This window comes from Argentina anserina, chromosome 5 (genome assembly GCF_933775445.1).
Source record: "Argentina anserina chromosome 5, drPotAnse1.1, whole genome shotgun sequence".
In the NCBI taxonomy this organism is placed as follows: Eukaryota; Viridiplantae; Streptophyta; class Magnoliopsida; order Rosales; family Rosaceae; genus Argentina; species Argentina anserina.
Window position 1 is genome coordinate 642801 of NC_065876.1, and position 15942 is coordinate 658742.

The window sequence follows — 15942 nt, forward strand, 5'->3', positions numbered from 1 at the left end:
TACATTGGATGGTACCTTACTACCTTATCGACGGTGGATGTGTGCACTTCCAACTTTCTAAGTAGCTTTAATTTGTTGGAAATTGAGAAATTTCTCATAGTATTGAACTCGTGGACGCCCGAAATTGACTATGGCTTAGACTAGGCTAATAGATTGTTAATCCTTCGGGTTATGCACTTATGCCAGCCCATCAGTATCATGGATTTGTTGCGTCTTCAGGGCCTGACGTCTCTCAAAGTTAGTTGTCTTATGGACTCGCACCAAGTCCATTGGGCCACACTAGAAGTTAAATTAAGTGCACACTAACTGGTAATAAGAGTTTGAACCTCTAAAATCTAAATGCACTTACGTTTGTAGTACTGATTCCTGGTCTCTGCAATACAGCTAATTGGAAAAGACGATCAGAAGCTTAATATTATGAATGCATTAAGGATAGTGACTAGAAAAAATAGACGTTGGTGAGCTCGATTAGTTCTTGGTAAGCATCCGTAAGGTTTATCAACTAAGATTGATAAGCCTTATGGATGCTTAACATGAAATGATCCAGGCACCAGAACGTATATATATCATGAGAAAAGTATTTATTAACTGGTTTAGATATAGACGTACTTAGCGAGCTCATGGTAAGCATTCTGTGTCAAGTCACTCAATGTCCATGTTGGCCCATAATGAGATATTGGGCTGGTCCTTAATGAATCGTTAAGGTGACGGTTGGGCTTGGGCTAGTTCAAGATCCTAAAGTGTAAACTTCTGGTGGCTATTGAGGGTGGCAAGGGCCAGGTGACAACAGCAATGATTAAACAAAATATCTGATATCCAACAGGGACCTACATTATACACGAGGGATTCGTCAACGTACCTATACGGACAAATGGCATTGTTTCTCGTGTTTTCGCAAGTCCCCGTGTTATGATTTCCGTGGATATGATCCTATAAAGTCAGTTATGACCCTCGTAAATTATTAAGTACGCAAAGGTTATACATGTCTTTTTGGAAACTTATCAATTATTCATGGAGTTTTTTTCACCAACAGTCCCTCAATTCTGATGTATCTACCAATGTGATACCTCAACTCTTAATCGTATCAATGTGATACCCAGACTCTAGTATTGCTATCATTAAAGTACTTCCGTCAGTTTTTTTCAACTTCTCCGTCATCTTGGTGACGTGGCAAGTACGTGAGGCCCACAAAGAGGGTTAAAAGACAAAATTAACCCCATCTGAGAGGAGCAATGTTTTTCCCGCCCTTTACCTTGAGAAATACACCCAACAATTCCAATTTTGGCGCTAATTTTCCCTCCATACTCCTTAATTTGTGTCTCTTATCTAAACTAAAGAACTACCGCCAACTAGTCGACCACAATCTGATAAAACCTAGATCAATCTCATTTTCTACTTTTACCCTAGCACTTGTTAAACTAACAAAATAAATATAGAAATTTATATGGAACATCTCATTTCCACAATCTCATAAGAATATAGAAACAAATAACTTAACGAAATTCAACTACATGTTTAAATACCATTAGTTCTTACAAGCAAAAATCATGACAGATCAACATAAAAGGTGGCAACTAATGGTACTTAAACATGTATTTGAATTTCGTTAAGTTATGTGTTTCTATATTCTTATGAGATTGTGGAAATGAGATGTTTCATATAAATTTCTATATTTATTCTGTTAGTTTAACAAGTGCTAGGGTAAAAATAGAAAATGAGATTGATCTAGGTTTTATCAGATTGTGGTCGACTGGTTGGCGGTAGTTTTTTAGTTTAGATAAGAGACACAAATTAAGGAGTAGGGAGGGAAAATTAGCGCCAAAATTGGAATTGTTGGGTGTCTTTCTCAAGGTAAAAGGCGGGAAAAACATTGCTCCTCTCAGATGGGGTTAATTTTGTCTTTTAACCCTCTTTGTGGGCCGCACGTACTTGCCACGTCACCAAGATGACGGAGAAGTTGAAAAAAACTGACGGAAGTACTTCAATGATAGCAATACTAGAGTCTGGGTATCACATTGGTACGATTGAGAGTTGAGGTATCACATTGGTAGGTACACCATAGTTGAAGGACTGTTAGTGAAAAAAACTCTTATTCATGCTACACGCGGCCGCTAACTGTATAAACTAGGGACAGGTGGCTCCTTTACAACAAGCCTGTCACCTTACTAGGATCAATAATCAGACTCGATCAGTCGGTTTTAACCTTCGTAAATTTAACAAGTCCATTGAGGAGGGTTTGAGGTTATAGATGACTCTATATTACTGACACGTGCACACAGGTACCATAAAACAGAGGACACCCACGCCTCTATAGCTGGTCGACTCACCAAACTATGAAGGAACATGCAGCGTGTGACTCACCTAAATAACCTAAATAAGGAGCTCCCTTACTTTTCTTTGACTCCTTTAGTGTGGATTTGTTGCCAAGGACTATTTGGTCTATTTCTTCGAAAAGAAATTTGGTCTAAAAACACCAATTTCCTATTGAGGTTATGAGTTCGACCTCCAATCAATTCAATGTAGTATTTAAATATCATACAAAAATATAATAAACTGCATCTTGGATCTATATATCATAAGAAGATTGTCTCATTTCACGTATTTTAAAGCTCAAAACCAAATCTGATGGAAAAATAAATGGTCCATATAATATGTGGGACAAACTAATTAATTTTATCATGAATTTATCTATACAATAGGAAAAGATACTTGGTCTATTAACACCAATGAAAACGACTATGATAGATACTTCGAGAATCAATTGGATCATCATAGGCAATAATAATTTATAGTTCATAATTTAGCTCAATAATAATCATAAAATGTAGCAATTAGTTTCTTTTCTCAGTAGTCACACTCACCACATAATCAGTACTGATTAGATAGTGAAGACCATAGAATATTATATCGATAGAGAAAGGCACTGATGGAAAAACACCACTTGATTGAGAAGTTGCCCTGGATCATTTAGGAAATTAATGGATCAAATCAACTCTTCATTTTTGGTAAAAATAAAAAATAAAAAAAAAACAAAATCCATGATCCAACAAACTTTGCGAAGGCCACTCTCAGTCTTTCACACACTCACCAGTCACCACTTGCTCTTGTCCGAGGACAAAAATAGGAAATAAATAATTTGCCAATATCGAATCTGGTTGTTGAGTACTACCGGCCCCGAGATGATTCAGATCCCAATTGAAGATCCCAACCCAAAAAAAACATATATTCCCACGTGGCAGCGCACCACTCGTCCAAGTGATGTAAAACAAAATATTAATAGTTAGTAGTATTTTTTTATCTGTTATATTTGAACATGTGAATTTATTATACTAAAATTATAATTTAATATATTTTTATTATTTTATGAAATAAATTTTATGAGTATTAATAATTTTAAACTAGAATTTATAGTTTATAATATAAGATTTAAGACGTAGGATTTAAAATATTTAAGGATAATGTAAATGGTTTTAGAAAGAAATTTAAAATATTATTTGATAAAATAATTATAATATAATTGTCCTAATTAAATATTGGGCGTTAAATTGTGATCATACGTGGTGCTACAGTATCACCGAGAAATTTCTTGTCCGCTTCGCAGCTCCCGTTTTTCGCGCCTTCCCTGACTGTCGTGGGCCCGCAGTGAGTCCCGGCCGCCCGCCTAATCAATCAACGGCCTGTATTAAACAGCAAACGGCAATTCCCAAAATAAAACCCTTGATTTAAAAAGAACTACGGAAATGCCATGGGCGGGGATTCATCTATAAAAAGACTGGTCCGAGAGAGCAACTGAAAGTCACATAGAAATCGGAGGAAGGAAGAGCTGAGGTGGAAGGCTAATGCAGCAGAGAGGGAGATCAGAGAACCGCAGATCAAGGAGCTTTTCCAGATCACGCATTGCCGTTGAGGGTTCTTAAATAGCGCCGGCCATCCTCTTCATTCTCGTTTCCGTTTCCCCCCTACAACTAACTTCGGTTACTATCTCATCCGATATTCTCTGCTCACGCACACACGGCCAACTTGGACAATGGCGACTGCTAATGGAAACGGTAAGGGGTTTTGTGTTGAACCTAAGAGTTTGATTTGGATCTGTGAGAGTGTGTGTGGAGTTGGATTGTGATTTGAATTGTTCGTGTTTTGTGGTGTATGTAGGAAAAGAGCGAGTGATACAGAAGAGTTACTGGGAGGAGAACTCGACGGAGTTGACCGTCGAGTCTATGATGCTCGACTCCAAAGCCTCTGATCTCGACAGAGAAGAGCGGCCTGAGGTAGTTTTTGTTTATCTATATTTCTCTGCTCTTGAATTTTAATTTTGACGTGTAACCACATAAAATGAATTTTATATGGAAAAATGATATTTAACGGAATTGGATTTGAGAACGAGATCACGTAGTGATGAAGAGAATCGAATCATTTACCTATGAACCAATATGCGAAAGGCTTATTAAATCTCGACTGTGTTTAACCAAATGACAAGTGAGCATGGAGTGACATGAAATGAAAACAAACGGAAGAACTTCCATAATCAAATGAACAGCTACAGATATTGTTCTTGAAATGAATTAGTATTTCGGTTTTTATTATCAGTATTATGTGCGTCAACATAGTAATCAGGTTTAACTGGTTCACATCAGGTGCTTGCCATGCTCCCGAACTATGAGGGTAAATCGGTTTTGGAGCTGGGAGCTGGGATTGGTCGTTTCACTGGTGAATTAGCCCAAAAGGCTGGTCAGCTCATTGCAATGGACTTTATTAACAATGTGATAAAGAAGGTACTGTTCGTTACGAAGATTATCTGTTTTGTTTGCACACAGTGATGTTGAGCATACTATTCTTTGTAAGTATTGAACTTTTGATATGCTATCTATAGAATGAAAGCATCAATGGACACCATAAGAATGTCAAGTTCATGTGCGCTGATGTGACATCCCCCGACCTGAAGATCTCTGATGAATCAGTGGATTTGATATTCTCAAACTGGCTCCTTATGTATCTCTCTGACACGGAGGTAATTTTTCTAGGCACCTGTTATTTCCATTCCTAAAATTTCAAGTTAGTGCTATACCCCTTTGTGCTCTTTCTTGTCTGCTGCCATGAGTACATTAAGGACATACTATGATAGCATACTAACATTTCCTTTTACTGCTCTTAGACTTGGGGACTTTACTATTATTATCTATGTGTGTGAAATTTTATCTCTTGTTCATGCTTTTTGATCATTTGCAATTTCTTATCTGGCGTCCTATTGTTGATCTAATCAAAATTTATTTACACTTTCAGGTGGAGAATTTGGCCGCAAGGATGATGAAATGGCTGAAGGTTGGTGGATACATTTTCTTCAGAGAATCTTGTTTCCACCAATCTGGAGACTCTAAGCGAAAATACAACCCAACCCATTACCGAGAACCCCGATTTTACAGCAAGGTCAGTCCCCTCTACTTTCTTCACAATTTTTTGAGGTTCGCAATTTTGTTGAGTGATAAATATGGAAAGATATTGTTTTCTGAGATTCCTGCAATGCTGGCCTCCTGCAGGTCTTTAAGGAATGCCATATGCGTGATGAATCTGGGAATTACTTTGAACTCTCTCTTGTTAGCTGCAAATGTATTGGAGCTTATGTTCGGAACAAAAAGAATCAAAATCAGGTATATGAAATTAGAAAACCTTAGAATTAGTAAATCTCCTTTCATGCTACTGATAGAGGCTGACTAGCAAGATGCTTGTTTTACTACAGATATGCTGGATCTGGCAGAAGGTCGCTTCCCATAATGATAGAGGGTTCCAGCAGTTCTTAGATAATGTCCAGTACAAGAATAATGGCATATTACGATATGAGCGTGTCTTTGGACGGGGATTTGTGAGCACAGGAGGCATTGGTAATGACTCGTCGTCAATTCTGTGTTTTTCTGCTTCAACACATATGCTAGAGAAACAAAAGCCTAAATTTTCCACAACTTCATATACATATATTGAAAAGAAAAATACTGTATTTAACTGTTTTGTTTGAGTGGAATTTCATTGGCCAAATTGCTAAGCACTTGTGCAATTTTTGAATTAGATTCTTGCATCAGAGTTTTAAATAGTAAGAATGTACTGTAGCAGTATAACCTTCTATTTCTGAGTGGTCCTATCTCTTTTGAGCAGAGACAACTAAGGAATTTGTGGCGAAGTTGGACCTTAAGCCTGGCCAGAGGGTTTTAGATGTTGGCTGTGGAATTGGGGGAGGCGACTTTTACATGGCCAATACCTTTGATGTTGAGGTTGTTGGCATTGACCTCTCTGTAAACATGATTTCCTTTGCCCTTGAACAATCTATTGGACTCAAATGCGCTGTTGAGTTTGAAGTTGCGGATTGCACCACAAAAACATACCCAGACAACAGCTTTGATGTGATATACAGCCGCGACACAATTTTACACATTCAAGTAAGATCCCATTTTTCCTGAGACCTTTGCAATGAAAGAGAATATATTGTCACTTTACCAGACTGATAAAATCTCAAAGTAGACTGTTACTTATGACTCGGATGAAATTGAAAAAAAAAATTGCAGGACAAGCCTGCACTATTCCGATCCTTTTACAAGTGGTTGAAGCCAGGAGGTAAAGTTCTCATCACTGACTACTGTAGGAGTTCTGGAACTCCGTCCGCAGAGTTTGCTGAGTACATAAAGCAAAGAGGATATGACCTCCATGATGTAAAAGCATATGGTCAGGTAAGCACCTATTGGTCTCCGCTCAACCCACTCATTTATTCTTAGACAGGAAATAATACATGTATGGTTACACTAATGTCAGATGCTTACGGATGCTGGTTTTGTTGATGTCATTGCTGAGGATCGTACTGATCAGGTCTGCATAGTGCAATGATATTTCCTTGTCTTTGTGATTAACTATTTGTGGGTTTGAGCTTGTCAAACTGATACCAAATTGTTTCGTGGCACATGTAGTTCATAAGAGTTCTGCAGCGGGAATTAAGTGCTGTTGAGAAGGACAGGGATGCATTCATTAAGGACTTTTCTGAAGTGAGTATCCTCGTTTCTCTGTGAAATTGAAATTCAATGATAGTTATATTCATGATTATCTGATTATTTTGCAATCAAAACATATTTAGGAGGACTACAATGACATAGTTGGTGGATGGAAGGCCAAGCTGGTTAGAACTAACTCAGGAGAGCAGAAGTGGGGCCTCTTCATTGCCAAGAAATGATTATTCACCTCAAGTTTTGCATCTGCAAATGCAATATTGTGCTTGAGTTAGATTTGCATCTCTGAAAAACATTGTACTCAGTTGTTTTTTTTTTTTTATCAAAATTGTATTCAGTTGTTGGTGTGTTTAGTTTAGACACGGTATCATCTTAAACTATTAGTGTTTGAACTTTTACCATCTTATAATAAAGGAATTGGTGTTTTTGTTTGCTCATTTTGTATTTAAACCTCTGCATCAAATTCACTCTTTGCCTGATTTAAATCGCCTTCCTTCATTTGATCAGTCTCAGACCCTTGGTTTCAGGGAAAATTTGCAGTTGTTCTCACTTTGTGTCTTGTTTTAAGACACAGCTTCTGCTGACATAATAATTCTGAGATTATTGTTTACTAGTGAATAATGAGCACTGTTCCAGTGAATATATGCCAAAATTTTTCATTCAAAACCATGTAAGATCAGCTCTTCAAAGTCACTCCACTCCAGCCTATAAATCATTGCTGTTTCTGTTGCTATTCTCTGCACACAACTTGACTGAGTATTCATATTCATATTCTGTACTTGATTATACACTAAACTGCATTTTGATAGAGATATTCGATTTTGTCGGTGTATTTTTATTATTTGTATGAGAGGTTTAATAAAAAATAAACAAAAATTACACTGAACTGCAATTCATTCAAGACAACTGCAATACCAGAAGGTATATATATCACTGAATATTTTGCCGGTGCACTATTGTCCTCTACATTAGAACTTCTATGTATATATATACATATATACAACATACAATGTTAGAAAATTAACTCGAACAAGCATTGTGAGTATCACTTTGAGAAATCTGTTAAATCCTTTTTGGACCTGACAACTAATGGAGAAGTAGACAGACCATTTTGTAATTTCTGGTTAACTGGAACCCTTAGGAGATCACCTTTCTCCCTGCTCTCTTCATGAACTATAAGTTCTTCAGATGTCGAGGACCCAAATATCTGCACCACTAAGCTTCCACCTAAAGTAAAATGCATCCGGTTAAGTTCCAGAGGAAATCTACACTTTTTGATGTTGTTCTCTAATTTTGATCAATTTCTGTCATTGCATGAAGGTTCTTACAAAGCTAAATAACAAGATGGAGAGACAGACTCACCAAGCACAAGTGCAGCACCAAACCATCCAAGTGCTCCCCATCTTTCACCAAGAAGAAACCATGCAAATCCAGCTCCCCACAGTGGCTCCAACCCATATATTATGGCTGTTTCTGTTGCTGAAACATCGCGCATCGCTGTGATCTGTTGTCATCAACAACTTATATCAGGATTCAACATATAATGATCACTGAACCACATTGCATGCATACCAGTCCAGTGGCTTTAAGAACCATCAAACTAGTGCTAAAGATTCAGTCTGTTCAACAACTGTACCTCAATCCATAAGCAGAGCCCAGTTGAAAATGCACCAGTATACAGTGCAGGTATCCATGGAAATGCAACAAGCCAATCCCACATCTCTATCCACGTCCATGTTAATTGGTTGGAACTTTCGACACCATCAAACCACCCTCCAATGAAAACCCAGATTATGGATAAGAAAGCCACAACACAGACCTACATACACCATGGAATTGTTTAAGCACAAGACTAGGAAAACTAAACTGTCCAGAGAGAAAATGGATAACTTGCAAGTTGCATTGACTACCTCATATCCGAGAATTGCTAAATAGCTCTCCTTCTTTGTGCTTCGAGATATATGCTCAGTTCTAAGCATGTGAATTCCGAAAAATATCGCACTCAAGAAGTTAAAGAGATCTCCAACCTGTTCAAAATCAAGTAGAACATGTTACAGCTTTTCTGATCCCCTAAGATTATTATTAAGGCCAAAGCATCAAGAACATAACCATTGAGTGCTTACTTGTGGAGGTGATCCGCTGCATTCCAGCATACCAACCCCAAGAGCAGACATGAGAACTCCAAACCAGGTTCTAGCAGGTATGGTTGATCCTAACAAGCCATCAAGCAAAGGTACCACAATAACCTGTAGAAATTTATCTGCAAGATTCAATAAGATGTACTAAACTTGATTTCAAAAACACATGTATATAGCTCAAAGTTGATTATAGTTTGCTTACTGTGAAGAGGGAAATAAACGATGCACGGCCAGCATCAGATGTAAGTAGACCAAGTGCCTCGAGTAGGTAGCCTAGACTGATCCAGAATCCTAACTCAATTCCTGCATTTCGAGTCTGAACATCACCTCTTGATCGAAACACGAATGGAAGAAATGGAATTGCTGACATGATAAACCGAACCGCTGAGAAGGCTGCTGGGTTCATGATAGCTTCAACTTCCTTAATAACTGGAATGTCACTAGCTGCATTTCAATCACAATATTTTTCATAGAAATTTGGGACTTCAGATACTTCAACATAATATGATACTACTTCAATACAGTATGCAAGTAGAATCTTTAACTAACAGAGTGAGACAACACAGATTTTCAATTCATTAAGGCATAAATAATATAACTAACAGAGGGGATTTTTGTCTCACAATATCAGTATATTAAATTTTGTTCATGCAAACCAGATCAGCTAAATTTAGCAACCCTTTACTATGTTCACAAGAAAAATTGTTCCAGGAAAAAGATACATACCATAGACAATTGTGATTGCATTGTGTTAAGATCACTTCTATCAGACCCACGACATAGCCCAGAACTATGTCTCTTCCTTGTTGATCCATTAGACCCAAAGAGTAGTAGCTAGCTGTTATCTTGTCTTGACACGATGGTGGTCCTGTACCACGTGTCTTGCGTTCTCTTCAGCAAGAGATGGAATGCCATCTACTTATTCTGTATCTTGCAACCCTTCTGGGCATGAATGAAATGAATCCCTTTTGAATTTCCCTTTCTCTTTCCCTAGTTATAGATTGGTTCCTATCATCTTGGTATCAGAGACCTCTTTCGATGAGAGGCCTCCAAGTTTCCTCCAACTACCACTCTCGCACACCACCTCTACCCCCATCTCCGACAACAATTACCACCACACCGCTGCCACCACCTTCCCCACCCCACAGCCCTCCCGCTCAGTCGCTCCGTTTGGATGAGCCATATACTGCGTTTCAGGCCTCTGTGGACTTGATTCACACTCAACAAGAGGACCTGCACCACCGAGTCGACGTCCTCACCCAGAGCATCGCCAACATGTCGCAACAAACAGCAGCCTTCCAACAGATGCTCTCCCATCGCCTCGAACCCACCCCGGGGAGTTCTACTGCGCCCACGACCGTCCCAACCACTTCCCAGCTGGCTCCTAATACTCCGGCAACGACCGCATCTATCACGCCTTCCACGGCGCCGCCGCCACAGTCATGGCTCACTTTCGGCTCGGTTCCCCCTTACCTGACTGGTTCAACCCTCCTTCCACGCCGCCGACTGACCCACCCACTTGGGTTGCCGGACCTAGCCGAGGTCCTACCTCCACGGGCGCCACCCCTCCCTACTCAGCTCCACCCACTTATTCCACCCCTCCACATCATTCACCCTTCCAGCAGCAACATCCACCCATCATTCACCAGCACGGACCAGGACCGACTCCGTATCCTCAGCAACACCCCTATGAGTATCACTATCGACCGCCACGGATGGAATTACCTCGCTTTTACGGGGAAGATGCACTGGGCTGGTTCAACATGGCTGAACGTTATCTCCAGACGCAGCGAGTTCCTCCAGCCGATCATGTAGCCACCGTCGCCTCTTTTTTTGGACCCGACGCTTGTATGTGGATGAGTTATTTTGAGCAACGCAACCCACATGCTACATGGGCTTGCTTTGCCTCGGCTTTTTTGGAGCATTTCAGCGCTGGCACAGATACTGATTTCCACACCGCCCTCACTCGGCTCCAGCAAACTGCATCTGTGGACGAGTTTATTAAAGCGTTCACCAAATTATCTTGCCGCGCGGCCGGGTGGACCGACGCACAACTCCTTCCATTATTTCTCGGTGGGTTGAAGCCGGATCTCCAATTCGACGTCGCCGCCCTTGAGCCCCGGTCTCTGTCACATGCTCAGCGTTTGGCCCGACGGTTTGAGCTGAAACAATCTCTCCTACGTGCTGCTCGCCTATCCCGGCCACACACGTGGCAAACCAACACTCGCTCTGGCACATACACCCAAAATCCTCCTGCTCCAACCCCACAACAAAACCCATCCCACCTCATCCAGCCACAATCAAACTCCCCATCCCATTCTCAGTCGACTGCCACGTCGTTCCGACCTCGCCTTACTGGTCCCTATAGGTCGTGGCCTGACAAGGACCACCGCGAGCGCAGAGCCCAGGGACTTTGCCACAGTTGCGATGAGGTCTGGCACAAGCACCATGTTTGTAAGAAACCAGTGTTGGCGTTACTGGAGTGCCCATTGTTAGAGAGCACACCACTGACCCAAGATACACCAGAGCCAGAACCAGACTCTGATTCCGACATCACCCCGCTCCACGCCATCACCACCACCACTATGGGTGAGATGATGCGTTTCATGGGTACCATTGATAACCACCCTATCAATGTTTTTGTCGACTGCGGCGCGGCTATGAATTGCCTCCATCCTGAGGTGGCTCGTCGATTGGGTCTTACAATTGAGGCTTCCGTCGACTTGTGTTTTACTTCAGCCACCGGTCATACGGTGCGCCCTACCGGCCGCGCTATTAATGTGCATCTCCAAATCCAGAGCTACAACTTACAGACTTCTTTCCTCTTGTTGGCTGTTCCAGGTTGTGACTTAGTCCTCGGTGCCGAGTGGTTTGACACCTTGGGCCTTCTGGGTTGGCACTTCAGAGACAAGGTTATGATGTTTACGGTGGACGGCGTGACTCACATTTTACAGGGAATACGAAACCGACCTACCCCACCCTTAGACCAGTCCTCCCTCCTGGCCATCATGTCCTCGGCCCAACTGGACCCTAGCACTCCACCATCAGGCCCAAATGTTTCCCCCATGGCACAATACGACCCAGAAATTTCACACTTACTGGCCCAATTTCATACCTTATTTGAACCCCCCACTTCCCTGCCCCCCTCCAGACCCCATGACCACAGAATTCCATTGCTCCCCAATACAGGCCCAATCAATGTTCGACCATATCGCTACCCCCACTCCCAAAAGGCCGAACTTGAGGCTCAAGTGGAAGACATGCTTACCAATGGGCTTATTCGCCCGAGTCGGAGCCCTTTTTCTTCCCCGGTTTTGTTGGTTCGTAAGAAGGAAGGCACGTGGAGGTTTTGTGTTGATTACCGTGCTCTCAATAAGGTCACCGTAAAGGACCGTTTCCCAATTCCGGTCGTCGATGAGTTGCTTGATGAATTACATGGTGCTCATTTTTTCACCAAGCTTGATCTCCGGTCCGGGTACCACCAAATCCGTATGCATGAAGATGACATTCCAAAAACGGCCTTTCGCACCCATGACGGCCACTTTGAATTCGTGGTAATGCCCTTCGGACTCTCTAATGCTCCTTCTACTTTTCAAGCCCTCATGAATGACTTATTACACCCGTTTTTGAGGAAAGGAGTACTTGTGTTTTTTGATGATATATTGGTGTATAGTTCGGATTTTGAGTCCCATCTCACTCTCCTCACCGAGGTCTTCCACATCCTCGTCACTAACCACTTGAAGTTGAAGCTCTCCAAATGTTCATTTGCGCAAACATCAGTGAATTATCTGGGCCATATCATATCACATGAGGGCGTGGCTATGGATCCTGACAAGGTAAATTGCTTGCAGGAATGGCCTAAACCACAGACAATTAAAGGGCTTCGTGGGTTCTTAGGCCTTGCAGGCTACTATAGGCGTTTTGTTAAGAATTTTGGGCTCATAGCCCAACCCCTCACCTCCATGCTCAAGAAAGACAATTTTCTGTGGAACCCCCAGGCCGAAGATGCTTTTGAACGCCTTAAAGTTGCAGTCACCACCGCCCCGGTTCTAGCCATGCCGGATTTCTCCTTACCCTTCGTGATAGAAACTGACGCAAGTGGCCTCGGGATAGGAGCGGTCCTCTCCCAACAACAACACCCAATAGCTTTCCTCAGTCAAAGCCTTTCTGCCCGTAATCAGTCTCTTCCGATCTACGAGAAAGAAATGCGGGCTATCATGTTTGCGGTTGAGAAATGGCGGCCATATCTTTTGGGTCATCAGTTCACTATCATCACTGATCATAAAACCCTGAAACACCTCTTGGATCAGAGGATTTCTACTCCGGCACAACACAAGTGGCTCTCAAAGCTTCTCGGATACGATTATCGGATTGAATACAGGGCTGGGCACCTCAATCCGGTCGCCGACGCGCTTTCACGCCGCCATGAACTGTTCGCCCTCCAATCGGTGTCCTCCCCCATTTGTGACAGTGTGGCTCAGATCCATCAAGCTTGTTTGCGCGACCCAGAATGTCAGCTTCTTTCACAGGCTCTTCTTGAAGGGAAACCAACCCGGAAAGGTTTCAAATTATTGAACAATCAGCTACTGTATAAGGACCGTTGGTTTGTTCCGGAGACGTCGGAATGGCGGGCCAAGATTCTCAACGAGTTCCATTCCTCCCTGGAAGCCGGGCATTCGGGGTACTTGCGCACCTTAGTCCGTTTGTCGCGCAACTTTCGTTGGCCTGGTATGAGGAAGGATGTAAAGACTTTCATTGCTCACTGTGACCAGTGTCAGCGTCAGAACTATGAGACAGTCAATCCACCGGGCCTATTACAACCATTACCGGTGCCGGAATCAGTGTTTTGTGACATCTCGATGGACTTTATCGACGGTCTACCCCGTTCCCAAGGTAACAACGCCATTTTAGTTGTGGTAGATCGATTAACGAAGTACGGCCACTTTGTTGCTTTGTCCCACCCTTACACGGCATCTCAGGTTGCTCAGCTCTTTCTCAAGGAAATTTTCCGGCTTCATGGAATGCCACGGTCCATAGTCTCTGATCGAGACCCCATCTTCCTCAGCCACTTTTGGGAGGCATTTTTTAAGCTTCAAGGGACTCAGTTGTGTCGCAGCTCAGCCTACCATCCGCAATCTGATGGCCAAACCGAGGTTGTAAACCGTTGCTTGGAACATTATCTCCGCTGCTTTGTGGCCGACAAGCCTTCTAACTGGTGCGGGTTGCTTCATTGGGCTGAGTGGTGGTACAATACCACCCACCACTCCACAATCAACATGTCCCCGTTCCAAGCTCTGTATGGCATACCTCCTCCTACAATCCAGCGTTATCTTCCGGGTACTACTGCAGTTAAAGCCGTGGATGTGGATCTGCGCTCTAGAGATGAACTTATGCAGGACCTTAAGACTAACATGGAGTTGGCCCAGAATAGGATGAAGCAGGCTGCTGATAAGTCTCGCACCGAGCGTGAATTTAAGGTGGACGATTGGGTTTTCCTGAAATTACACCCCTATCGCCAACGCTCGGTGATCAAAAGGCCCTCTCACAAACTCTCTCCGCGGTTCTATGGCCCCTTCCGAGTTGTGGCTCGCGTTGGCAAGGTCGCTTACAAGCTGGACTTACCCCCTACTGCTAAGATCCACCCCATTTTTCATGTTTCCCTCCTCAAGCTTCGCTTGGGAGACACTCTGCCTACCTCTCAGACCTTGCCTGCCTTTGATGACGATGGAAACTTAATTTGGACTCCGGCAAGAGTTCTGGACATTCAGGTTGTGAAGAAGAAGGGTAAAATGATCACTCAATGGCTGATATTGTGGACTGGTCTCTCTCAGGATGATGCTACTTGGGAAGACGCAGCGTGGGTGATGCAGCAATTTCCTACCTTTAGCAACCGAGGACGGCTTGCTACTCAAGGGGGGCAGCCTTGTTAAGATCACTTCTATCAGACCCACGACATAGCCCAGAACTATGTCTCTTCCTTGTTGATCCATTAGACCGAAAGAGTAGTAGCTAGCTGTTATCTTGTCTTGACACGATGGTGGTCCTGTACCACGTGTCTTGCGTTCTCTTCAGCAAGAGATGGAATGCCATCTACTTATTCTGTATCTTGCAACCCTTCTGGGCATGAATGAAATGAATCCCTTTTGAATTTCCCTTTCTCTTTCCCTAGTTATAGATTGGTTCCTATCACATTGAGAAACAAAATTCTCCTCATCTTCTTGGATGCAAAGAAAGCCTTTCGCCATAAAGGCCGTCGCTTTTTGGAATCAGATTTCAGTCCTTTATTTGCTTCATTCTTAGCTTCATCCTTCTTGCTGTTCTTGATCCTCTTCAAATAAGGTTTGTGCTCATCACTGTGTAAAACTGAGAAAGTCCCATCATATGATCTTTCAATTTCAACAGACTTCTTGTCTGTTCTGTTCTGGTGAGAAGCATTCTGAGATGTTATTGATGAAGTGGAGATGGGATCTAATGAACAAGCGATGAAACGCCGCTGTTTGTTGGAATTGGTAGTGGTGGAGAAGAAGAGGAACGTAGAAGCAGGGTTGCTAAAGCAACTTGAAATTTTTGGACCACAGTCAAGTGTTGCCACTCTCCATATTGTTGATGATGAACAAGCCATGCATAAGCTAGATCAGACTTACAGAATCAAACTAGGAAATTCTAAGCCGAAAAGTAAATTTTCCCTACAGAATGAAAATTGGGGACCTAGAAAACTCTTTAACTTTAGCCTTTCCTCACTGTTTATCTTGCTTAACTGAAATTAGTCCATGGAAGCAGAAATGAGATTTGCAGAGACTCTAATTATAAGTGACTTCCGA

The 15942-nt window shown here is 42.3% G+C and overlaps 2 protein-coding genes across 2 annotated transcripts; one reads left to right on the forward strand and one right to left on the reverse strand.

Annotated features, from left to right (window-relative positions):
* Positions 1–3811: 3811 nt before the first annotated feature.
* LOC126795955 (phosphomethylethanolamine N-methyltransferase-like) lies at positions 3812–7420 on the forward strand. The gene is made up of 12 exons (XM_050522684.1): positions 3812–4049; positions 4153–4268; positions 4635–4772; positions 4871–5008; positions 5281–5424; positions 5535–5645; positions 5735–5876; positions 6145–6425; positions 6552–6713; positions 6796–6849; positions 6948–7022; positions 7112–7420. The coding sequence occupies exons 1-12, from the start codon at positions 4028–4030 to the stop codon at positions 7205–7207; spliced, it is 1479 nt and encodes a 492-aa protein (XP_050378641.1). The 5' UTR covers positions 3812–4027; the 3' UTR covers positions 7208–7420.
* Positions 7421–8589: 1169 nt separating this feature from the next.
* On the reverse strand, positions 8590–9864 carry LOC126793833 (uncharacterized). Its single transcript, XM_050520464.1, has 5 exons — positions 9848–9864; positions 9324–9565; positions 9107–9229; positions 8894–9010; positions 8590–8802 (listed from the first exon to the last, which is right to left on the reverse strand). Exons 2-5 carry the CDS (start codon positions 9525–9527, stop codon positions 8590–8592), a joined length of 657 nt encoding a protein of 218 aa, XP_050376421.1. The 5' UTR covers positions 9528–9565; positions 9848–9864.
* Between the last annotated feature and the right edge of the window lie 6078 nt (positions 9865–15942).

Bases quoted from the DNA above. Each gene is read 5' to 3' on its own strand.
- LOC126795955 (XM_050522684.1), top strand. From the start codon at position 4,028: ATGGCGACTGCTAATGGAAACG. The intron at 4,269-4,634 runs GTAGTTTTTGTT...GGTTCACATCAG, and splicing joins ACAGAGAAGAGCGGCCTGAG to GTGCTTGCCATGCTCCCGAA. The intron at 5,646-5,734 runs GTATATGAAATT...GTTTTACTACAG, and splicing joins ACAAAAAGAATCAAAATCAG to ATATGCTGGATCTGGCAGAA.
- LOC126793833 (XM_050520464.1), bottom strand. From the start codon at position 9,527: ATGAACCCAGCAGCCTTCTCAGCGGTTCGGTTTATCATGTCAGCAATT. The intron at 9,230-9,323 runs GTAAGCAAACTA...AAATTTCTACAG, and splicing joins CGTTTATTTCCCTCTTCACA to GTTATTGTGGTACCTTTGCT. The intron at 8,803-8,893 runs GTAGTCAATGCA...TGGTGTATGTAG, and splicing joins TAGCAATTCTCGGATATGAG to GTCTGTGTTGTGGCTTTCTT.